General features: G+C 44.9%; 1 protein-coding gene across 2 annotated transcripts in view; it reads left to right on the top strand.

The window, feature by feature from the left end:
• LOC135513149 (rho GTPase-activating protein SYDE2-like) overlaps positions 1-25552 on the top strand; it is an 85795-nt gene that overhangs the window by 42552 nt on the left and 17691 nt on the right. For both annotated transcript variants that reach the window (XM_064935906.1, XM_064935903.1), the window contains exons 4-6: positions 829-955; positions 17504-17685; positions 17886-18117. In XM_064935906.1, the coding sequence (XP_064791978.1) occupies positions 829-955; positions 17504-17685; positions 17886-18117 (541 nt within the window). The remainder of the gene's footprint in view (positions 1-828; positions 956-17503; positions 17686-17885; positions 18118-25552) is intronic.

Here is a 25552-nt window from a genome sequence, read left to right as displayed (position 1 = left end):
TAGGTCAACATTGGATCATTCAGAGATCCTCACTGAACTTCTGGAGAGAGTTTGCTGCACTGAAAGTAAAGGGGATGAATAATTTTGCACGCCCAATTTTTCAGTTTTTGATTTGTTAAAAAAGTTTGAAATATCCAATAAATGTCGTTCCACTTCATGATTGTGTCCCACTTGTTGTTGATTCTTCACAAAAAAATACAGTTTTATATCTTTATGTTTGAAGCCTGAAATGTGGCAAAAGGTCGCAAAGTTCAAGGGGGCCGAATACTTTCGCAAGGCACTGTATATTTGTAGCAAACATAGCAAGCAGTGGCGTGAATGAGAGCCACGAGCGTCCAGCCACAGCTTGCTCCTCATCATTTCTACAGTGCAGTGGTGCGCATCAGTTATATTTCAGATGTTGTCAACCTCATATCATTTTTATGCATTTTGGAGTAGAATGCCTTTAACCTGGTTGTCTATGTGTTTCTGCAGGTTGTGTGTATTTAACCTGGTTGTGTATGTGTTTTTGCAGGTTGTGTGTATTTAACCTGGTTGTCTATGTGTTTCTGCGGGGTGTGTGTATTTAACCTGGTTGTGTGTGTGTTTCTGCAGGTTGTGTGTATTTAACCTGGTTGTCTATGTGTTTCTGCAGGGTGTGTGTATTTAACCTGGTTGTCTATGTGTTTCTGCGGGGTGTGTGTATTTAACCTGGTTGTGTGTGTTTCTGCAGGGTGTGTGTATTTAACCTGGTTGTCTATGTGTTTCTGCAGGGTGTGTGTATTTAACCTGGTTGTGTGTGTTTCTGCAGGGTGTGTGTATTTAACCTGGTTGTGTGTGTTTCTGCAGGTTGTGGGCCTCTACCGTCTGTGTGGTTCAGCGGCAGTAAAGAAGGAGCTTCGGGAGGCCTTTGAAAGGGACAGCCTGGGTGTGGAGCTCTGTGAAAACACCTACCCTGACATCAACGTCATCACAGGTAACATTACACTGCAAATAGCATCAGAACCTCTGTCCTGTAACACCTATTAAAACTATTGCTGTGTGTGACATGTACAGTGCCTTTAGAAAGTTATTTGCAACAAGGCACTAAATTAATACTGCAAACAATGTGGCAAAGCAATTCACTTTTTGTCCTGAATACAAAGTGTTATGTTTGGGGCAAATCCAAATTCAATACAACACATTACTGAGTAGCACTTTCTATATTTTTAAGCATAGTGGTGGATGCATCATATTATGGGTATGCTTGTGATCGATAAGGAGTTTTCGAAGAAAAAAGAATGGAGCTAAACACAGCAAAAATCCTAGAGGAAAACCTGGTCTAGTCTGTTTTCCACCAGACACTGGGAGATGAATTCACCTTCCAGCAGAACAATAACCTAAAACAGAGTTGCTTACCAAGAAGACAGTGAATGTTCCTGAGTGACCAAGTTACAGTTTTGATTAAATCTGCTTGAAAATCTATTGCAGGACCTGACAATTGTTGACTAGCAATGATCAACAACCAATTTGACAGAGCTTGAAGAATTTTGAAAAGAATAATGGCCAAATGTTGTACAATACAGGTGTGCTAAGCTCTTAATCACTGGTAAGATGTAATCGCTGCTAAAGATAATTCTAACATGTATTGACTCAGGGGGTTGAATAGTTATCTAATCAAGATATTTTTACCGTTTTATTTTTCATATATTTTTTACAAATGTTATAATTTTTCTTCCACTTTGACACTACAGAGTCTTTGACCAAAAACGACAATTCAATCCATTTTAATCCCACTTTGTAACAAAACAAAATGTGGAAAATGTCAAGGGGTGTGAATGCTCTCTGAGGGCACTGTACAAACGTCACACATGTGTCTGTGCATGTGTGTGTGCGATTGCATTTACGTGTGTGTGTGTGTGTGTGTGTGTATGTGTGTGTGTGTACATGTGTGTGTGCATGCATGCTTACTTGCATGTTTTTGTTTGTTGTAAAAGTATTCCAGTCAGCATACCACCAGCATGTGAGTGTATCTGAGAGGAGAGCCCTCACATCAGCCAGCCAACCATCCAGACCAATGTGCATTTAGGTCATTCCTTCATTTCCCTTCTCCAGGTTTAGACATGCCACTCGCTCTGACCACCCCCGCTCTAACACACACACACACACACACACACGCACACACACACACACAGACACAGACCCCTGAACATAATTCACGTACTGAGGGTTACCATTATTTACACATTAAATGGAGGACAATAACCCAGTTTCACTCTGCTTGAAGTAATGTAATTCCTCACTGGTTTCAATCATTATCAATGACAAACTAGGACTAAACCGTTCTGCTTGGCCATGTTGGGACTGGAGTAAATGTCCAATATTCCCCTTCGCTGCAGCCTGCAGAAGGATGTTAGCCTGATCAAAATAGCTAAACAACACCAATGATCTGTTAACTTCCAGAGTATGTCTGCCATGTCACTTGTTAACCAATGAATGTAGATTCCAGAATAGACAGGGGAGGGGCAACAGTTAAGAGAAAAATAATAAATAAAAATACTTGCTCACGGATTATTATTTTCTTCCCACCAAAAAAGAGGAAGACCATGGAAGCCCCTTGGCATTGTGGGAGCTGCTGTTGGTTTTGGAAAGAGGCCCATATAGGCGTCCTCGTATCATGCCTGCTTTGATCCAAATGCATTAGTATGGCAGGGCAAAGAACACAGTTAACAGTTGAGCGGGTTAGAAAAAAGGGCCAGCACCAGTGTGGATTGTTGGTTTTTGCTTGCTGTCTAAATTTACTCTGCCGAGCGTGTGGCTGTTGCAGATGGGCTGAGGGAGTGAGAGAGAGAGCGCCGGGGAAGGGTGGCTGGGCTGAGAGCAGTGATAGATAGAGGGGGGTGGGGTATGGGGGTTGGTGGTTTGAGTGTAGTCAGGTCAGCCGGAGAGAGAGACAGAGAGACTAGCTAATAAGCAGGCCAAATGGATGAGCTAAGAGGAGGCGGCGAGGTCTGGGTTGTCACCCGGCTCATTTAAAAGGCAGAGGTATTGAAAGGGATTACCCCGTGTCAAAGTTCAATCCAAAGCTTGCAAAACATGTGAACTGCCTAGCCTTACTTTGTTTCAAACCATGATCCCAGACAAAGGAAACAACTCATCATGATTGTCATGCTCTGAATAGAGAATAGTTGTAACATACATGAAGTGAATTTAGCCAATGGCTCTTTTTTGTCTCAGGCAGCGGAATTTCTGGGTTAGATTTTTTTATTGCGATACAGTATTTTTAGGTACAGACTTTTTTGGTATTAACATTAAAACTTGTCAGTACATTCAGAAGTTGTATGTAGGTTAACATGGATGACAACAGGAGTCTAGATGGTGTAGGTCTCTACTGTAATTGAATTAGTGTTGACAGCTGGGATGTGACTTAAATCAAGAAGGGTGGTGGAGGGGGCAGGAGCTCTCTCTCTCTTTAGCCCCCTTTGACTCAGAGACATTCCTCCAGGGCTGGGAGGGCTTTGGCAGGACCCCGTGTCCACAGACCCGCCCCCCAGCCCCTTCAGTCAGGAGCACAGATGGAAGGACAAGCTGCTCATTTTAGTTTTAGTCATGGTGGTGTGCTTCGGTCACCGGCCAGGCATTACTTCCGACTTCTCTGGTTCTGATCTCAGAGAACGCCATGCTTTACACAAGGAGGCTTCTGAGAGGCCGAATAGGTCAGTCACAACATCTGCCATTCTTAAGTTATTATTGAAGTATTATGTATTTCTAGTCTATGTAACACAGCAATGAGACTGTACGAGGATCATTGTAGATGTAACTGATGTTGTTTCTCCACCTGGTAGCTAATGCATGGAGTCCCATCTATCAACCCTTTCTTGGCAGGAAGCCAACACAACAAGAAGCCTCAGTGATGCGTTCTAAATTAAATAGAGCAAGGGTTGATGGTGAATCCATGTAATTTCCCTCCTCTCAGTGAAAGGGAAGATAGTGGTTTGGGCTTAGTTAGAGTCTGTACGTGTGATGAGCTGCTAGTTGCTCCGACAAAGGTCATTACAAACCGAAAGCTTAGAAAAACGAAAAAATCGGAAATTGCATATGATTTAAGAGACTCCCTTTGTTAACAAGGATAAAGAGTCTAGTTTGTAGCCCAGCTAGCTGCCCTTCCAGTCCTCTAGTCCAGCCCTCCCCATGCAGTGAATACATGGAAAGTCATTAATAGTGCTCTCTTTGATGCAGAACACACAGATGGTATTTGGTTAAGTGGAGGCATGGTGTCTTAGCTGAACTCTAGGCCAAACAGGAGGCAGGAAGGGCCCGTCATACAAACACCTACAGTCCTTGTCCAGTGTGAGTGGGTGGGTGTCAGAGAGAGAAGCGGGCAGGGCAAGGCAAGGCCCCGCCCCCTGTCCTCGACAGCCCCTCTGACTCTCTCTCTACTGGTCTGGGAGTGTGAGGAGAAGGCAGGTGTTGGAAGGAGAACAAGCCCCTATTTGTTTCTTTAGGGCAGCATCGACCGACGGCAGCAGTGACCTGTAGTTTTGTTTGAAAAAGGTGTTGGACCATTGCCATATGGGTCTTGTAGTGTTTCTTGTAGATATTCTGCAAAAGTCTACAATTTCAATTGTGAAAACCCGTATGTATAAGATTTGCCTGTCAATGACTAAACTTTGGACCAAAAACACAACACATTTCTCTATCAACTCAAAGCTAATTTCTGCCACCAATTCCCCTACAGGAAAATCCCAAAACAACTTCACTGAAAAACCAAAACACCTTCCCTGAAAAACACAAACACCTTCCCTGAACAACAACATTCCTCGTCTCCATGATGTGTTTGTTGCCTAACACATCACAGGCTGTGAAAATAAAGGTAACACCTGCAGAGGAAGGCCACCTGTTCCAAACTGAGCATGACCTTGCCTGGTGTGTGTGTGTGTGTGGCAAGCCCCAAAAGGGGTTAAGGTACTCCAACGGCAGAGTAAACACAGAGCTGTGTCATAGCAGGCTAATCATTTACCCCACACATAATGGCTGCATTCTCTCTGCTCTGAGTCACTACACACGCACGCACACACAAACACACACACGCACACACACAAACAGGAGGTCCAGTGTTTATATCAAAACTACTGCGGAAGGGAACATAGAATATTGGTGTGTATTGAGTTATAGGTGTGTTGTGTTCACACAGAGATCATTAAGGTGGTATAAGTGAGAACCTATAATCTATAATTATTTGCTCAGTAGTAAAAAAAAGGAAGGTTATTTTCATTGTCACATTGCATTTCAAACTTGGCACTAGTAGAGCACTATGTTAGTTGGCGATGGAATAACTAGATTAAACTGAAGTTGATGAATCTATTTGTTTTTGTGAGGACTGATAGAACACTGTGTTTTGGTTTTGCTGGAGGATGTTCACAATCACTGCTTCTATCTGCCTGGGAAATCAGCATGTCTAAGGAAGTATCCAGAGAGCTAGAAGTTAAACCCTGTTACATTTATCTCTCCTTTATCTGTACTTATCTAACACTGCACATTCTAAACATCTCTTTAATACCTGGTACCTCTGAGTCAAATGGGGGTGAAAATCATGAATGAAAAAGCAAACAACATTGTAGCTGTTTGTCAAATGTTTCAAAAGCTCAATAGTAAACCAGGTAGAGTCTCTGCCCAGACTGTTGTTAAAGAGGGGCGGACTGACTGGCAGGCTGGTTGGAGTGCTATCTATCACCAGGCTCCCTGAACAAAAATTTCCTTTTCATATCTGCTGTTTTCATCTAGGCATGCAGTCCTCCAGTCTGAACAGAGACCTGTCATCATTGTAGATCTACCTCAGAGAAAGGGGGAGAATGGTGGGGGGCTGGGAGAGGGGAGAGAGAGAGAAGAGAGAAATCACAAAATGTGACAAACACCAAATTGAGACTGCATGCAGAATTCTGCAAAAATATCCTCTGTGTACAATTTAAAGCTCCAAATAATGCCTGCAGAGCAGAATCAGGCCGAAAGCCGCTAATTATCAAAATCCAGAAAAGAGACGTTACATTTCTACATTTCTTCCTAAAAGGAAGCGATTCCCAAACCTTCCATAACAAAGCCATTATCTACAGAGAAATGAAACTGGAGAAGAGTCCCCTAAGTATGCTGATCCTGGGGCTCTGTTCACAAACACAAACAGACCCCACAGAGCCCCAGGACAGCAACACAATTAGACCCAACCAAACCATGAGCATACAAAAAGATAATTACTTGACACATTAGAAAGAATTAACAAAAATACAGAGCAAACTAGAATGCTATTTGGCCCTAAACCGAGAGTACACAGTGGCAGAATACCTGACCACTGTGACTGACCCAAACTTAAGGAAAGCTTTGATTATGTACAGACTCAGTGAGCATAGCCTTGCTATTGAGAAAGGTCACTGTAGGCAGACCTGGCTCTCTAGAGAAGACAGGCTATGTGTCACGCCCTGACTGTCAGGACCCGGTTACGAACCTGGGTCTCCGGAGTGAGAAACAGTCACTTAACCAACTGAGCCACGAATAGTCAGCAGAACCCAGAAGATGAGGCAGACACAGCAGTACTTAAGACGGTGTATTTAATAAAGTAAAAAAGGAGAAGTCCTTCAATACAAAAAATGGCAAATCCAAAAGGTGGTAGGAATAGCACAAAAAAGCCTCAAGAGATACTCAAAAACAAAACAGAATTCCACAAGAGCATCCACCGGAAACGACAAGAATACACAGAACACTAGGGCTGGGTGCTAACATACAAACACAGAGCACAGAACTGAGGGAAACTAAGGGTTTAAATACAATCAGGGGAAACGAGGCACAGGTGCAAATAATAATGGGGAACAAGGGGAAAAACATGAGGTCAAAAAGCACAATGGGGGCATCTAGTGACCAAAACCCGGAACAACCCTGGCCAAATCCTGACAGAATCCCCCCCCCCCCCTAGGAACGGCTCCTGACGTTCCTACCAGCTCTCTCAGGGTGGAGGGCCCTGAACTGACGAATGAGGTCAGGGTCCAGGATGTCTTTGGCAGGAACCCAGGAGCGCTCCTCGGGACCGTAGCCTTCCCAGTCCACCAGATACTGCCAGGACCGCTGCACCCGGCGGGAATCCAGTATCCGATGGACGGTATAAGCCGGCTGGCCTCCAATGACACGAGGCGGAGGGGGAGGTCTGTCTGCCGGGACAAGGGGAAAAAAACAACAGGTTTTAACAATGAAATGTGAAATGTGGGATTAATCTTAAGGGATCTGGGTAAGTGTAGGCGATAAGAAACTGGGTTAACTCTCCTGGCAACCTTGAAGGGACCGATGTATTTTTGGGACAGCTTGCGAGACTCCACCCGTAGAGGTAAGTCTCTTGTGGAGAGCCAGACTCTCTGGCCGGGGCGCAGGGTAGGCCCGGGACGGCGACGTCTGTTGGCTTGTTGTTGGTACCTCTGTGAGGAACGCATAAGATTAAGACGGGTCTTCCTCCACATAAGCCGACAGCGTCTGACGAACTTCAAGGCTGAAGGCACTCTGACTTCTGCCTCCTGGTCCGGGAACAATGGAGGAGCATAGCCAAACTGACACTCGTGCGGGGACATACCAGTGGAGGAGGAGCGCAAGGTGTTGTGCGCGTATTCGGCCCAAACAATAAAGGATGACCATGTGGACGGGTTGTCACGAGTCATACATCGGAGGGTGGTTTCCAGCTCTTGATTCATCCTCTCTGTTTGGCCGTTGGACTCCGGATGGTACCCTGAAGATAGACTGGCAGAAGCCCCCATGAGTTGGCAGAAGGCCTTCCAAAACCTTGAGGCGAACTGGGGACCTCTGTCAGAAACCATATCTTGAGGAATGCCGAAGACTCGGAACACATGATTAATTACCAACTCAGCCGTTTCCTTGGCAGAAGGTAACTTAGTCAGAGGGACGAACCTGGCCGCCTTTGAAAACCTGTCGATTATGACTAGGATAGTAGTATTGCCATGGGATGGAGGAAGTCCAGTAATAAAGTCCAATGAGATATGGGACCAGGGTCTGTGGGGAACAGGTAAAGGGTGAAGGAGTCCTTGAGGGCGGAGGTGAGAAGATTTGCCCTGGCAGCACACGGGACAGGCATTGACGAAAGTGGCAACGTCTTCTCTTATGGTAGGCCACCAGAACTTACGCTGGATGAACTCCAAGGTGCGACCTACGCCCGGATGACAGGTGAGGCGAGAGGAGTGCCCCCACAGAAGGACCTGAGTCCTCACTGCCTTGGGGACAAACAACCGATTGGCAGGACCTCCTTTCGGGTCCGGTTCGCTAGCTTGAGCACGTCTCACGGTATCCTCAACTTGCCACGAGATCGGAGCCACAATCTTAGCAGCAGGAAGGACAGGCATGTCCGTGTCATCTCGAATGGCAGGAGCGTAGACTCGGGACAGGGCATCCGGTTTGAGATTCTTCGACCCGGGCCGATAGGTGAGGATAAACTGGAATCGATTGAAGAAAAGAGACCATCTAGCTTGTCTAGAGTTCAACCGCTTCGCCTGCTGGATATACTCCAGATTTTTGTGGTCCGTAAGCACTTGAAACGGGTGAGAAGCCCCCTCGAGCCAGTGTCTCCATTCCTTCAATGCCATCTTAACCGCTAGGAGTTCACGATCCCCACATCGTAGTTCCTCTCAGTCGGGGTAAGCCGGTGTGAGAAGAAAGCGCACGGATGAAGCTTCTTGTCTTCACCCCTCTGAGACAGGACAGCTCCAACACCAAGCTCTGATGCGTCTACCTCCACCACAAATGGTTCATCCGTAGTCGGTAGTATCAGGATGGGAGCAGAGAGAACACGCTGCTTGAGTCCTTGGAAGGCCGTCTCAGCTTCTCTTCCCCACAAAAACCTTGCATTGCCACCCTTGGTTAAAGCTGAGAGAGAGGCTGCCACCAAGCTGAAGTTCTTGATGAACTTGCGGTAAAAGTTTGTGAAGCCCAGGAAACGCTGAACTTCCTTAACGGATTTGGGGGTGGGCCAATCCGCTACCGCCCCTACCTTCCTGGGGTCCATTTGGACTCGACCGGGTTCCACTACAAATCCCAGGAATTGTACTCGGGATGAATGGAATTCACATTTTTCCGGCTTAACGTACAGATGGCTGTCCAGGAGGCGTTTGAGTACTTGTCTGACATGCTTAGTGTGTTCTTGAAGGGAGCTCGAAAAGATGAGGATGTCATCCAAGTAAACGAAATGTTAAGCATATCCCTAAGCACATCGTTTATGAGCGCTTGGAACACCGCTGGGGCGTTGGTCAGGCCGAAGGGCATCACCAAGTATTCATAGTGACCAGTAGGCGTGTTGAAAGCGGTCTTCCACTCGTCACCAGGTCTGATCCGCACAAGATGGTATGCGTTCCGCAGGTCAAGCTTAGTGAAAACAACTGCTTCCTGGAGCAGCTCGAAGGCTGTGGCCATAAGGGGTAGCGGGTAACGGTTACGGACGGTTATGGCATTGAGTCCCCGGTAGTCGATGCAAGGACGTAATCCACCGTCTTTCTTGGCCACAAAGAAAAACCCTGCTCCCGCCGGGGAGGTGGATGGACGCATGAGGCCTGCTTCCAGAGCGTCCTTGATGTAGGTATCCATAGCAGCTCGTTCGGGTGGAGATAGGGAAAAGATCCGACCCCTGGGGGGCAAGTGCCCGGAAACAGGTCGATGGGGCAATCGTAAGGTCTATGGGGTGGTAGCATGGTAGCCCTCTGTTTGCTAAACACCAGTTTGAGGTCATGGTAACACTCGGGAACTCGGGTCAGGTCGATGGATTCTAAAGACTCGGGAGTAGAACTCGGGGAATTCTGGAAAATACAAGTAGCTTGGCACGTAGGACCCCACTGCTTGATAGTGCCCACAGACCAGTCGATGTGAGGGTTATGGCTGTGAAGCCAGGGGTATCCAAGGACGAGAGGGAACTCGGAACAGGAGATCAAATGAAAGTTCATCAATTCCTGGTGTTGTGAAACTGAAAGTCGCAAGGAGGTAGTGACATGAGTGACAAGTCCAGATCCCAAAGGGCTTCCATCCAATGTAGTGACCCTCATGGGTTCACATAGAGATTCAGAGGGAACGCCATTCTCCTTCGCCCAGACACCATCCATGAAGTTACCTGCGGCTCCAGAGTCTACCAAGGCTTGAAGGTGAAGCTTGTGGTTGTCCCAGGAGAGGGTGACTGGAATGAGCAGACGGGAGTTGGACGGATGGGAGGAGGTTATGTTTCCCGTTACAGTTCCCCCCGGTCTGTACGGGACAGAGCGTTTCCCTGGAGCCCGGGACACGTGGAACGGAAATGGCCCGGTTTGCCGCAATATAGACAGCGTCGCTCCCTCATCCGGCGGTCTCTCTCAGCCTGGGAGATGTGTCCAATCTGCATGGGTTCCGATGGAGCCAGCGAGGATAAAGGTGGGGACTCGGAGCTAGGACTGATAGGGGCTAGAGGTCTACGGTTGAGTTCTCTCTCTCTCAGACGCTGGTCAATGCGTGAGGCCAACTTGATCAGGGACTCGAGATTGTCCGGTGGTTCCCGAGTGGCCAGTTCATCTTGGATAGTGTCGGAAAGGCCTTTCAGAAAGCACACCGTGAGCGCCTCGTTGTTCCAGCCACTTGCTGCTGCCACCGTGCGGAACTGGATGGCATAGTCCGTCACGCTGCGCCAACCTTGGTGGAGAGTCAGGAGCTGTTTGGCTGAGTCAGAACCACTGCTTGGGCCTTGAAACACTCGTTTGAATTCCTCAGCAAAGGCAGAGTAGCTGGCACAGCAGGAACTATGGGCATCCCACACAGCAGTAGCCCAGGCCAGGGCTTTTTCCGACAGCAGGGTGATGATATAAGCGATCTTAGACCGGTCGGTGGGAAACGACGAGGGTTGTAGCTCAAAGGAGAGAGAACATTGGGTGAGAAACCCTTTACAAGCACTTGGATCACCTGAGAACCGTTGGGGAGGTGGAAGACGAGGTTCAGCCAGGGGGTTAACTGCCATGGGTACGTGAATCTGAGGTACTGGGACGGGAACTGTTGCCGGGGTAAGACGATCAGAGATTTGCTTAATGGAAGTCAGCATCTCCGACAGAAGATGAGAATGTCTAGCCATTAAGGCCTCTTGCTGAACCAGGGCGGCTTCGTGGCGTTGGACAGTCTCCTGGTGGTGGGACAGCATGGCAAAAAGGTCCTGGGAACTGGCTGCCTCTGGGTTCATTTTTGGCTCTGTGTTTCTGTCAGGACCCGGTTACGAACCTGGGTCTCCGGAGTGAGAAACAGTCACTTAACCAACTGAGCCACGAATAGTCAGCAGAACCCAGAAGATGAGGCAGACACAGCAGTACTTAAGACGGTGTATTTAATAAAGTAAAAAAGGAGAAGTCCTTCAATACAAAAAATGGCAAATCCAAAAGGTGGTAGGAATAGCACAAAAAAGCCTCAAGAGATACTCAAAAACAAAACAGAATTCCACAAGAGCATCCACCGGAAACGACAAGAATACACAGAACACTAGGGCTGGGTGCTAACATACAAACACAGAGCACAGAACTGAGGGAAACTAAGGGTTTAAATACAATCAGGGGAAACGAGGCACAGGTGAAAATAATAATGGGGAACAAGGGGAAAAACATGAGGTCAAAAAGCACAATGGGGGCATCTAGTGACCAAAACCCGGAACAACCCTGGCCAAATCCTGACACTGACCTCAAAGAGACGTTTTATTTCTCTATTTGGTTCGGTCAGGGTGTGATGTGGGGTGGGCTTTCTATGTTTTGTTTTCTATGTTTCTTTATTTCTATGTTTTGGCCGGGTATGGTTCTCAATCAGGGACAGCTGTCTATCGTTGTCTCTGATTGGCAACCATACTTAGGTTGCCCTTTTTCCCTCCTTCGGGGTGGGTAGTTAACTTTGTTTGTGGCACATAGCCCTTAAGCTTCACGGTTGTTTGTATTGTTTATTGTTTTGTTGACGGCATCATCATCGTCATCATCCTAAATAAAAGGAATATGTACACTCACCACGCTGCTCTTTGGTCCTCTTCATTCGACGCCCGTGACACTATGTGCACACTGCCCACAAAATGAGGTGGAAACTGAGCTGCACTTGCTAACCTCCTGCCAAATGTATGACCATATTAGAGACACATATTTACCTCAGATTACACAGACCCACAAAGAATTCGAAAACAAATCCAATTTTGATGAACTCCCATATCTATTGGATGAAATACCACAGTGTGCCACCACAGCAGCAAGATGTGTGACCTGTTGCCACAAGAAAAGGTCAACCAGTGAAGAACAAACACCATTGTAAATTTAACCTATATTAATGTTTATTTATTTTCAGTTTTGCACTCAGTTTTGCACTATTTGCACATTGTTACAACACTGTATATGGACATAATATGACATTTGAAATGTCTTTATTCTTTTGGAACTTTTGTGATTGTAATATTTACTGTTCACTTTTGTTTATCCATTTCACTTGATTTGGCAATGTAAGCAGATGTTTCCCATGCCAATAAAGTCCCTTGAATTGAATTGAATTGAGAGAGAGACAGGATGATGCTTTAAGTGCCTACCATGATGGCTTGACACAGCAAACTTAGTTGTTTTTTAGTAGAATAAAATCTGCAGCACCACCATGGCTATGTGGTGTAGGAATGCACAAACGGCAGACTCTGCACTGCTATGTTGAGGCATGTTGGGTCTTGAGTACAGTTATGGAGGAGGCTCTGATCCTGACTCCTGATGTGAAAAACACCCCTGAGTTAGGGACAGAGGAACGGAAAGAAACGGTCACACCCCTGAGTTAGGGACAGAGGAACGGAAAGAAACACCCCTGAGTTAGGGACAGAGGAACGGAAAGAAACGGTCACACCCCTGAGTTAGGGACAGAGGAAGGGAAAGAAACACCCCTGAGTTAGGGACAGAGGAACGGAAAGAAACGGTCACACCCCTGAGTTAGGGACAGAGGAAGGGAAAGAAACACCCCTGAGTTAGGGACAGAGGAACGGAAAGAAACACCCCTGAGTTAGGGACAGAGGAAGGGAAAGAAACACCCCTGAGTTAGGGACAGAGGAAGGGAAAGAAACACCCCTGAGTTAGGGACAGAGGAAGGGAAAGAAACACCTCTGAGTTAGGGACAGAGGAAGGGAAAGAAACACCCCTGAGTTAGGGACAGAGGAAGGGAAAGAAACACCCCTGAGTTAGGGACAGAGGAAGGGAAAGAAACACCCCTGAGTTAGGGACAGAGGAAGGGAAAGAAACACCCCTGAGTTAGGGACAGAGGAAGGGAAAGAAACACCCCTGAGTTAGGGACAGAGGAAGGGAAAGAAACACCCCTGAGTTAGGGACAGAGGAAGGGAAAGAAACACCCCTGAGTTAGGGACAGAGGAAGGGAAAGAAACACCCCTGAGTTAGGGACAGAGGAAGGGAAAGAAACACCCCTGAGTTAGGGACAGAGGAAGGGAAAGAAACACCCCTGAGTTAGGGACAGAGGAACGGAAAGAAACACCCCTGAGTTAGGGACAGAGGAAGGGAAAGAAACAGTCACACCCCTGAGTTAGGGACAGAGGAACGGAAAGAAACGGTCACACCCCTGAGTTAGGGACAGAGGAACGGAAAGAAACGGTCACACCCCTGAGTTAGGGACAGAGGAAGGGAAAGAAACGGTCACACCCCTGAGTTAGGGACAGAGGAAGGGAAAGAAACTGTCACACCCCTGAGTTAGGGACAGAGGAAGGGAAAGAAACGGTCACACCCCTGAGTTAGGGACAGAGGAACGGAAAGAAACGGTCACACCCCTGAGTTAGGGACAGAGGAAGGGAAAGAAACGGTCACACCCCTGAGTTAGGGACAGAGGAACGGAAAGAAACGGTCACACCCCTGAGTTAGGGACAGAGGAACGGAAAGAAACACCCCTGAGTTAGGGACAGAGGAACGGAAAGAAACGGTCACACCCCTGAGTTAGGGACAGAGGAAGGGAAAGAAACACCCCTGAGTTAGGGACAGAGGAACGGAAAGAAACGGTCACACCCTGAGTTAGGGACAGAGGAAGGGAAAGAAACACCCCTGAGTTAGGGACAGAGGAACGGAAAGAAACACCCCTGAGTTAGGGACAGAGGAAGGGAAAGAAACACCCCTGAGTTAGGGACAGAGGAAGGGAAAGAAACACCCCTGAGTTAGGGACAGAGGAAGGGAAAGAAACACCCCTGAGTTAGGGACAGAGGAAGGGAAAGAAACACCCTGAGTTAGGGACAGAGGAAGGGAAAGAAACACCCCTGAGTTAGGGACAGAGGAAGGGAAAGAAACACCCTGAGTTAGGGACAGAGGAAGGGAAAGAAACACCCCTGAGTTAGGGACAGAGGAAGGGAAAGAAACACCCCTGAGTTAGGGACAGAGGAAGGGAAAGAAACACCCCTGAGTTAGGGACAGAGGAAGGGAAAGAAACACCCCTGAGTTAGGGACAGAGGAAGGGAAAGAAACACCCCTGAGTTAGGGACAGAGGAACGGAAAGAAACACCCCTGAGTTAGGGACAGAGGAAGGGAAAGAAACACCCCTGAGTTAGGGACAGAGGAAGGGAAAGAAACAGTCACACCCCTGAGTTAGGGACAGAGGAACGGAAAGAAACGGTCACACCCCTGAGTTAGGGACAGAGGAACGGAAAGAAATGGTCACACCCCTGAGTTAGGGACAGAGGAAGGGAAAGAAACGGTCACACCCCTGAGTTAGGGACAGAGGAAGGGAAAGAAACGGTCACACCCCTGAGTTAGGGACAGAGGAAGGGAAAGAAACGGTCACACCCCTGAGTTAGGGACAGAGGAACGGAAAGAAACGGTCACACCCCTGAGTTAGGGACAGAGGAACGGAAAGAAACGGTCACACCCCTGAGTTAGGGACAGAGGAAGGGAAAGAAACGGTCACACCCCTGAGTTAGGGACAGAGGAAGGGAAAGAAACGGTCACACCCCTGAGTTAGGGACAGAGGAAGGGAAAGAAACGGTCACACCCCTGAGTTAGGGACAGAGGAAGGGAAAGAAACGGTCACACCCCTGAGTTAGGGACAGAGGAAGGGAAAGAAACGGTCACACCCCTGAGTTAGGGACAGAGGAAGGGAAAGAAACGGTCACACCCCTGAGTTAGGGACAGAGGAAGGGAAAGAAACGGTCACACCCCTGAGTTAGGGACAGAGGAAGGGAAAGAAACGGTCACACCCCTGAGTTAGGGACAGAGGAAGGGAAAGAAACGGTCACACCCCTGAGTTAGGGACAGAGGAAGGGAAAGAAACGGTCACACCCCTGAGTTAGGGACAGAGGAAGGGAAAGAAACGGTCACACCCCTGAGTTAGGGACAGAGGAAGGGAAAGAAACGGTCACACCCCTGAGTTAGGGACAGAGGAAGGGAAAGAAACGGTCACACCCCTGAGTTAGGGACAGAGGAAGGGAAAGAAAAGGTCACACCCCTGAGTTTTATGTCATGTAGGTCAGGAGCGATATAGGAGGGAAATCCTTTCTTACACAGCAACAACTTTAAAGAGCATACAGTATGTATAAATCTTTAACATAGGGTCCTACTATATATATTTTCCTTAGATTTGATTTGTAATCAGTCTTACCGCTAGACTATGCTCTTGCCAGTGTGTTTGAAGCTAGAATCCTTAATGTTGAAAAGGCCATGTTGGTTTGTGATATTACAACAACAAAGAAGTTACTGAAAACAATGGACACTGTCACCTCGGACATCATTGCACTCGCGACTGAAGAGCACAATATGTACTGCAACAACAACAAAATCTCAGCTCGACAACGAAACCTATAACAGCTGTAGTGGGACAGCCAGTGGCGCTGTTTCTCCTACTGCAGATCCCATCCTTAAACTGCAGGAGTCTGGTGATGAGTAAAACACAACTCAGCCTGACGGGCATCTGGGAGTTTTCAACAGTGGACTGAATCTACATCACTCTGTCAACAGAAGTCCACCTACTGCATTCCCGCCAGACTACATGCTCTGTATGTAGAATAGAATAGTACTTTATTAGTCCATCTCTGGGGAGGAAATGCTGGTTATTCCACACACTAAAAAGCAGCCTGATCCCAGATCCCCAGTATGATTTCAGTCTGCTCTTTGTTTCATGCTTGCTTTTCATCTGGATTAGAGGGTAGCATGGATAGAGATTATACCAGGCAGTCTAAAAAAGACTGGACAGCATTAAGTTAATGACTCCCTCTTCCTTAAGTAAACAATGGGATTGGACAGGATTAAAAAGTGAACATTGATTCATGCTCTTATTTCTCCTATAAAGCTGTTAGGGAAGACGACTAGACCATGAGTTGTAATGTAGTATGTTAGAAATAAAATATGGGTAACAATTTACATAAAGTTCTTCTTATACCGTTGTAGTTATACTCTGGAGAACGGTTGTGAAAAAAGCCAAAACCCAATTAAGTGTACTGATTGTACTGGTTATATGCCATGCTTAATTGATTAAGCAGCTCTATTTACAGTGGCTTAATCTGGATGTTATTGTCAATCTAGTCACGTACATGTGTCTGAACTGAAGTTGTCTTTGTATGGTAATGGACCTGGAGTAGTTACTAACTGAAACAGCCTCAGTCTCTGTCTCCAAATCACTGAGGACCCACTGACTGCCCAACTCAAAGCTCTGCTCTGAAAAGCGATGGCTCGTTAAGCACAGAAAAATATATAATAATATCCATCCATTCCACCGCTGAGAATTGACACGCTGCCAAGACGTCTTTCTTTATTTCCATATTTGTCTGTTATTTTTTCTCCTTGCCTTTGAGGAAAATAAAATACTTTTAAGGGGGCTTAGTGGAGACAGACAGTGTGGGTTTCATGTTTGCTCGCCTCTTTTGTCTGGGCCTGTTGGAGGCTGAATGTGGCTGGAGTTACAGGTTTAAAAGTCTGCACCATCACAGAATCGAGTCCCCCCCACCCCCTCTTCGACATTCTCAGGCTGCCATGTCACGCCCGATTCCAATCAGGCATTGCCCTAGATGCCCCCAGAACAGAACCCACCACAACAATGGGTCCTAAAATTCTTGGCAGCCAGCAGAGTGTGTACCAGGCCCAGCCTGCTGTGTAAAAGTAAGGGAGAAGAAAAGCCTTTGATTTCTCAATAACGTCTCTTCATAAAGATTATATTGTTAGCAATTTGTCAGGTATTTAAGCTGTCTTGTGAAGTACATAAGAGGTAGTGTGTTTCACTCGATTGAGCTGTGAAAAAAGCATCTAAAGCCCAGCTGATCGAGCCTGAATCCGGTCCAGATGGCACAGACAGACAGTGGTGTTCTTCATGGTCTTCTTTCTGGTGAAAATCTTTTCTGCCCTCTGAAGTAACATCTGGTTGCTGTCATCATCGTTGCCAGAGTTGTTATAATCAGAGCTTATTATTCTGTTCATTCCATAAAGGGTTTCTCATGCTCTCCTTCTCCCCACCCTCTCTCGCCCCCCTCTCTCTCTTGTCTCTGTCTCTCCCTCCCTCTTTCTCTCTGTCCATCCCTTCCTCTCTCCAGGTGTGCTGAAGGACTACCTGCGTGAGTTGCCGTACCCACTCATCACTAAGCACCTGTATGAGGCTGTGTTAGACTCCATGGCTAAGAGGCCTCTGCGTATTGGAGCAGGAGGATGTGAGAACGACCTGGCGGACACAGAGCAGACTGTCAGACTGCTGGAGAACCTGCCAGAGGTGGAGAGGGTAAGGAGAAGATCCTTTTAAGGGCTTTTCACACTACTGAGCCGTACCTGAGCCAAACCAAGCTGTACTGAGCTGGCCTGATTACGAATCCTCCCTGTAGTTTCTGGAACCATGCTGTAAAAAAGAACATATCTGAGGCAGCGCAGTACAGTTGTGTTAGCCTCCCTGACCCAGCATGCTCTCTGTCTGTGTGATCCCAGTTGACCCTGCGGAGGCTGCTGGACCACCTGAAGCTGGTGGCGTCGCACCACGACGTCAACAAGATGACGTGTCAGAACCTGGCAGTGTGCTTCGGCCCCGTGCTGCTCAGCCAACGCCAGGAGGCCAGCTGCCATAGCAACCGCGTCTTCATTGACTCAGAAGAGCTGGCCAGTGCCCTGCACTTCAAGAAGCACATCGAGGTGCTGCACTACCTTCTGCAGCTATGGCCAGGTAACCTCCACCATAGAAATGCAATATTACTAGAGTGACCTATGTCATAAACCTTCATAACTCTAGAATGTAGCAGATAATGGAAGCCATCTTGGTCAGGGATAAATGAAAATCTAGTCAACTTCATCCTTCATCCATTTTTATAGTTCATTAATGACTAGCTTAATTACTAGGTACTTTATCTTGCAGTGGATGTATGAGGCTTTAAGATCAGGCAGTCTGTGATTATGAACATCCTGGGCATTGTGAATCACTGAGCCAACAACTTAATAAACAACTAATTACATTTACAGATATTAAAAAGCACTCACCCAAAAGCAAGACATTTCCTAGAAGGGCACTATGTTGGTGGAACTGCTTTCTAGTGCAAATTGCTCCTAGCTCTGTGGTTCTGTTCCAAACATGACTTTAAAAGGCTGGGCTGGCGCTTTGATCTCTGGTGGTTTGGCTTGGCTGACACACACACACACACACACACACAGCAATTAGCCATTCGCTGCCATCTGTTCGATCTTCATAGATGAAATGCTCCACAGAGTGCTTCATCATATTGGGAGGGCCAAAGCCTTGTTGTTAACCAAGCTCATTGGGTAGCGCTGCTTTTATATAAATCACTGTCCAGAGAAAATATGGCACCCTATTCCCTATATATTGCATTTCTTTTGTTCAGAGCCCTATTGGCCCTGGTCAAAATAAGGGCACTATAAAGGGAATAGGGTGTAAAGTGTCGAATCAAAAACGCATCTTTTGACCAATGGGTAACATACTATGTTAATTGTGTCGATACAGTGCATTCAGAAAGTATTCAGACCCCTTAACTTTTTCCACAATTTGTTACGTTAAAGCATTATTCTAAAATGGATAGTTGTTTTCCCTCATCAATCAACACACAATACCCCATAATGACAAAGCAAAAACAGGACTTTAGAAATGTTTGCATGTTTACTAAAAATAAAAAACTGAAATGTAACATTTACATAACTATTCAGACCCTTAGTACTTTGTTGAAGCACCTTTGGCAGCGATTATAGCCTTGACCTATAGAGTCTTCTTGGGTATGATGCTACAAGCTTGGCACACCTATATTTGGTGAGTTTCTCAAATTCTTCTCTGCAGATCCTCTCAAGCTCTGTCTGTCAGGTTGGATGGGGAACGTTGCTGCACAGCTATTTTTAGGTCACTCCAGAGATGTTCAATCGGGTTCAAGTCCGGGCTCTGGCCAGATCTAGGAAGAGTCTTGGTGGTTCCAAACTTCTTCCATTTAAGAATGATGGAAGCCACTGTGTTCTTTGGGACCTTCAATGCTGCAGAAATGTTTTGGTACCCTTCCCCAGATCTGTGCCTCGACACAATCCTATCTCGGAGCTCAACAGACATTTTCTTTGACCTCATGGCTTGGTGTTTTGGTTTTTGCTCTGACATGCACTGTCAACTGTGGGGCCTTATATAGACAGGTGCCTTTCCAAATTGTGTCCAATCAATTGAATTTACCACAGGTGGACTCAAATCAAGTTGTAGAAACATCTCAAGGACGATCAATGGAAACAGGATGCACCTGAGCTCAATTTCGAGTATCATAGCAAATATGACGACCACCTGGATTCGGTCTTATGTAGAAAAATTTGAAATTGTGTTTTTTACATTGGATAAAAGTAGAGACTCGGGGCTAGAAAATCGTATATGATACACTGCAGTTGAGGAACAATGGGAACGTAATTATGTTTGAAAGTTGATACATTTATAACCCCACATTTGAGAAAATGGCCCTTGAATGTTTTGGTACTGGAGAGCTCTTCTTTGTCTACACCCATTCAGCATCGTTCACACCCTCTTAAGGCTTAGCCCCACCCATCTCTTCAAGGATTCACATGTGAGGCCATGTGGTAAACAGACGCTATATCAAATAAAGTTTACGTTTATTTGTCACATGCACAGGATACAGAAGGTGTAAACGGTACAGTCAAGTGGAACCTTGCATAGTAGCGATACCAAAACAGAAAGTGTCCTGATATTTGATCATTATTAGATGACGCTTACCCGCCACACTTGTCTACATTGATGGGTCATGTGAATGAAATTCTATAACCATCCCTCAACCACATCTAGCTAAGTGGATGGGTCACCATTGTCTAGACATGTACACATGTGGGGGCGGCAGCGTAGCCTAGTGGTTAGAGCGTTGGACTAGTAATCGGAAGGTTGCAAGTTCAAACCCCCAAGCTGACAAGGTACAAATCTGTTGTTCTGCCCCTGAACAGGCAGTTAACCCACTGTTCCCAGGCCATCATTGAAAATAAGAATGTGTTAACTGACTTGCCTGGTTAAATAAAGGTAAAATTTAAAAAAAATTCATGAAATACAATGGATGGCCATATCCACCCCCAGACACACCTGGCTAATTTGATGGGTCATGTAATAATCCAGTCAAAGTGAATTCTTTTGTTTAGGCATTTAGCTAGCTAAACAATGAACCGGCATAATCCCATCTCATACTACTACCAATACAAACATTGTCATAGCTGTAGTATGAATCTGCAGGTAGCTAAAGCTAACAAACTAGGTTCAATGTTAGCTAGCTAACATTAGGCTATAACTAGCAAATGGAATTTCTGATTCAAATAATATTACTACACAGATCATACACGTAACGTTAGCTAGCAAGTCAGCAAGCTAATGTTTGCTAACTAACTTGCAATAAAAATGACTTTCTGACCAAATGAGAAATGTAGATCTGAAAATGTAGCTAGACTCTTACCCGTATACATAAATGAACGGTTCACGGTAGATTGGGACCATTTAACTTTGTTTTGCTTGTAGCCTCATCTCGTTTTACCTGTGTTGTGTCAAGTCGGTCTGGTTCACACTAACTGTGGCGTGTGCAGAAAGTAGCCCATTACTTTTTCCAACTGATCTGTCGATAGCGCCTGCTAAATAACGCATTTTGATTAAAAAATATATGTTTACGTTCGAATGCTGCTCCTGTGAAGTAGTAACGTGCGTCAAATGCCTACTTTCCTGAAACTGGTCACAATAAGGTATTTCTGTTTTTTATTTTCAATACATTTGCAAAAGTGTGTCATTAAATCAAATCAAATGTTATTTGTCACATACACATGGTTAGCAGATGTTAATGCGAGTGTAGCGAAATGCTTGTGCTTCTAGTTCCGACAATGCAGTAGTAACCAACGAGTAATCTAACCTAACAATTCCAAAACTACTACCTTATACACACAAGTGTAAAGGGATAAAGAATATGTACATAAAGATATATGAATGAGTGATGGTACAGAACGGCATGGCAAGATGCAGTAGATGGTATCGAGTACAGTATATAATATGAGATGAGTAATGTAGGGTATGTAAACAAAGTGGCATAGTTTAAAGTGATACATGATACATGTTAAAAGATACATGTATTACATAAAGATGCAGTAGATGATATAGAGTACAGTATATACATATACAGTGCCTTGCGAAAGTATTCGGCCCCCTTGAACTTTGCGACCTTTTGCCACATTTCAGGCTTCAAACATAAAGATATAAAACTGTATTTTTTTGTGAAGAATCAACAACAAGTGGGACACAATCATGAAGTGGAACGACATTTATTGTATATTTCAAACTTTTTTAACAAATCAAAAACTGAAAAATTGGGCGTGTAAAATTATTCAGTCCCTTTACTTTCAGTGCAGCAAACTCTCTCCAGAAGTTCAGTGAGGATCTCTGAATGATCCAATGTTGCCCTAAATGACTAATGATGATAAATACAATCCACCTGTGTGTAATCAAGTCTCCGTATAAATGCACCTGCACTGTGATAGTCTCAGAGGTCCGTTAAAAGCGCAGAGAGCATCATGAAGAACAAGGAACACACCAGGCAGGTCCGAGATACTGTTGTGAAGAAGTTTAAAGCCGGATTTGGATACAAAAATATTTCCCAAGCTTTAAACATCCCAAGGAGCACTGTGCAAGCGATAATATTGAAATGGAAGGAGTATCAGACCACTGTAAATCTACCAAGACCTGGCCGTCCCTCTAAACTTTCAGATCATACAAGGAGAAGACTGATCAGAGATGCAGCCAAGAGGCCCATGATCAATCTGGATGAAATGCAGAGATCTACAGCTGAGGTGGGAGACTCTGTCCATAGGACAACAATCAGTTGTATATTGCACAAATCTGGCCTGTATGGAAGAGTGGCAAGAAGAAAGCCATTTCTTAAAGATATCCATAAAAAGTGTTGTTTAAAGTTTGCCACAAGCCACCTGGGAGACCCACCAAACATGTGGAAGAAGGTGCTCTGGTCAGATGAAACCAAAATTCAACTTTTTGGCAACAATGCAAAACGTTATGTTTGGCGTAAAAGCAACACAGCTCATCACCCTGAACACACCATACCCACTGTCAAACATGGTGGTGGCAGCATCATGGTTTGGGCCTGCTTTTCTTCAGCAGGGACAGGGAAGATGGTTAAAATTGATGGGAAGATGGATGGAGCAAAATACAGGACCATTCTGGAAGAAAACCTGATGGAGTATGCAAAAGACCTGAGACTGGGACGGAGATTTGTCTTCCAACAAGACAATGATCCAAAACATAAAGCAAAATCTACAATGGAATGGTTCAAAAATAAACATATCCAGGTGTTAGAATGGCCATGTCAAAGTCCAGACCTGAATCCAATCGAGAATCTGTGGAAAGAACTGAAAACTGCTGTTCACAAATGCTCTCCATCCAACCTCACTGAGCTCGAGCTGTTTTGCAAGGAGGAATGGGAAAAAATTTCAGTCTCTCGATGTGCAAAACTGATAGAGACATACCCCAAGTGACTTACAGCTGTAATCGCAGCAAAAGGTGGCGCTACAAAGTATTAACTTAAGGGGGCTGAATAATTTTGCACGCCCAATTTTTCAGTTTTTGATTTGTTAAAAAAGTTTGAAATATCCAATAAATGTCGTTCCACTTCATGATTGTGTCCCACTTATTGTTGATTCTTCACAAAAAAATACAGTTTTATATCTTTATGTTTGAAGCCTGAAATGTGCCAAAAGGTCGCAAAGTTCAAGGGGGCCGAATACTTTCGCAAGGCACTGTACATATGAGATGAGTAGAGTAATGTAGGGTATGTAAACATTATATTAAGTGGGGTATTGTGTGTAGATTGATGAGAAAAATAATTTAAGCAATTTTAGAATTATGCTCTAATGTAACAAAATGTGGAAAAGGTGAAGGGGTCTGAATACTTTTCAAAAGGTCCAAACTTCTGGTCTCTATCCTAATCTGTCCAAACTGTATTGAAGTTTTTACCCTTGTAGCTTGGCCAGAATTAGGGTGACTAAATCAATGGAGGCCAGAGAAACAAAGTATTGTATCGCATCAGCTAGCAAGAATTAAAGATAAAGATACAATATAGAGGTAAGATGGATATCAATTTAGAGACATGACGTGTAGTATTTTCATATTTTAGTATACACTTTTCATACTAATTCGACATTCCTGTTCTTTTTCAAAGATTTCTCACAAAAATAAGCGTGTCTCTGTGAAATGTCAATGGCGCACTGAGCGTATACCAAACATTTTCAAAGCATTTTACATTTATTTCAGCTGGTGTCATGCTATTTTAGCTTTTTGTGACCCATGGAAGCAACTTTAAAGACGACGACCACAATATGTAAAATCCTCAAAAGAGAAACCTGCACCACGATGTCAACAGAGCTCAGGGCTTATTATCAGATGTATCAGGTTACGAAATCTGACCTTTTATATATAGTTGAAGTCAGAAATTTACATACACCTTAGCCAAATACAATTTAACTCAGTTTTTCACAATTTCTGACATTTAATCCAAGTACAAATTCCCTGTCTTAAATTAATTAGAATCACCACTTTATTTTAAGAATGTGAAATGTTAGAATAATAGTAGCGAGAATGATTTATTTCAGCTTTTATTTATTTCATCATATTCCAAGTGGGTCAGAAGTTTACATACACTCAATTAGTATTTGGCAGCATTTCCTTTAAATTAAATAACTTGGGTCAAAGTTTTGGGGAGCCTTCCACAAGCTTCCCACAATAAGTTGGGTGAATTTTGGCCCATTCCTCCTGACAGAGCTGGTGTAACTGAGTCAGGTTTGTAGGCCTCCTTGCTCGCACACGCTTTTTCAGTTCTGCCCACACATTTTCTATGGGATTGTGGTCAGGGCTTTGTGATGGCCACTCCAATACCTTGACTTTGTTGTCCTTAAGCCATTTTGCCACAACTTTGGAAATATGCTTGTGGTCATTGTCCATTTGGAAGAACCATTTGCGACCAAGCTTTAACTTCCTGACTGATGTCTTGAGATGTTGCTTCAATATATCCACATAATTTTCCATCTTCATGATGCCATCTATTTTGTGAAGTGCACCATTCCCTCCTGCAGCAAAGCACCCCTACAACATGATGCTGCCACCCCCGTGCTTCACGTTTTGGATGGTGTTCTTCGGCTTGCAAGCCTCCCCCTTTTTCCTCTAAACATAACGATGGTCAATATGGCCAAACAGTTCTATTTTTGTTTCATCAGACCAGAGGACATTTCTCCAAAAAGTACGATCTATGTCGATATAGGACTTGTTTTACTGTGGATATAGATACTTTTGTACCTGTTTCCTCCAGCATCTTCACAAGGTCCTTTGCTGTTGTTCTGGGAATAATTTGCACTTTTCGCACCAAAGTACGTTCATTTCTAGGAGACAGAATGGGTCTCCTTCCAGAGCGGTATGACGGCTGCGTGGTCCCATGGTGTTTATACTTGCGTACTATTGTTTGTACAGATGAACATGGTACCTTCAGGTGTTTGGAAATTGCTCCCAAGGATAAACCAGACTTGTGGAGGTCTACAATTGTTTTTCTGAGGTCTTGGCTGATTTCTTATGATTTTCCCATGATGTCAAGCAAGGAGGCACTGAGTTTGAAGGTAGGCCTTGAAATGCATCCACAGGTACACCTCCAATTGACTCAAATAATGTCAATTAGCCTATTAGAAGCTTCTAAAGCCGCAACATCATTTTCTGTCATTTTCCAAGCTGTTTAAAGGCACAGTCAACTTAGTGTATGTAAACTTCTGACCCACTGGAATTGTGATACAGTGAAGTGTAAGTGAAATAATCTGTCTGTTAACAATTGTTGAAAAATGACTTGTGTCATGCACAAAGCAGTTGTCTTAACCGACTTCCAACTTCGACTGTCATGTTAATGAAATGTTAATGACATGTTAATGATATGTTAGAGAAAGACCCCACTGAACTATTCAAAACATGAATAATCATATTTGTCTTGTTAAAATGTACTTTACAACATAAGGAAGTGAAATTTCCTTACCAAATTGCGTTTTCACCCACTCTGGGCAGAGTGGGTGGACACCCTGTAGTGTGCTGTTTGGGATGCAGACAGACA

The sequence above is a fragment of the Oncorhynchus masou genome, chromosome 24, assembly GCF_036934945.1.
Source record: "Oncorhynchus masou masou isolate Uvic2021 chromosome 24, UVic_Omas_1.1, whole genome shotgun sequence".
In the NCBI taxonomy this organism is placed as follows: Eukaryota; Metazoa; Chordata; class Actinopteri; order Salmoniformes; family Salmonidae; genus Oncorhynchus; species Oncorhynchus masou.
The sequence above is the reverse complement of the archived record's forward strand: the minus strand, read 5'-3'. Positions and strand labels throughout refer to the sequence as shown.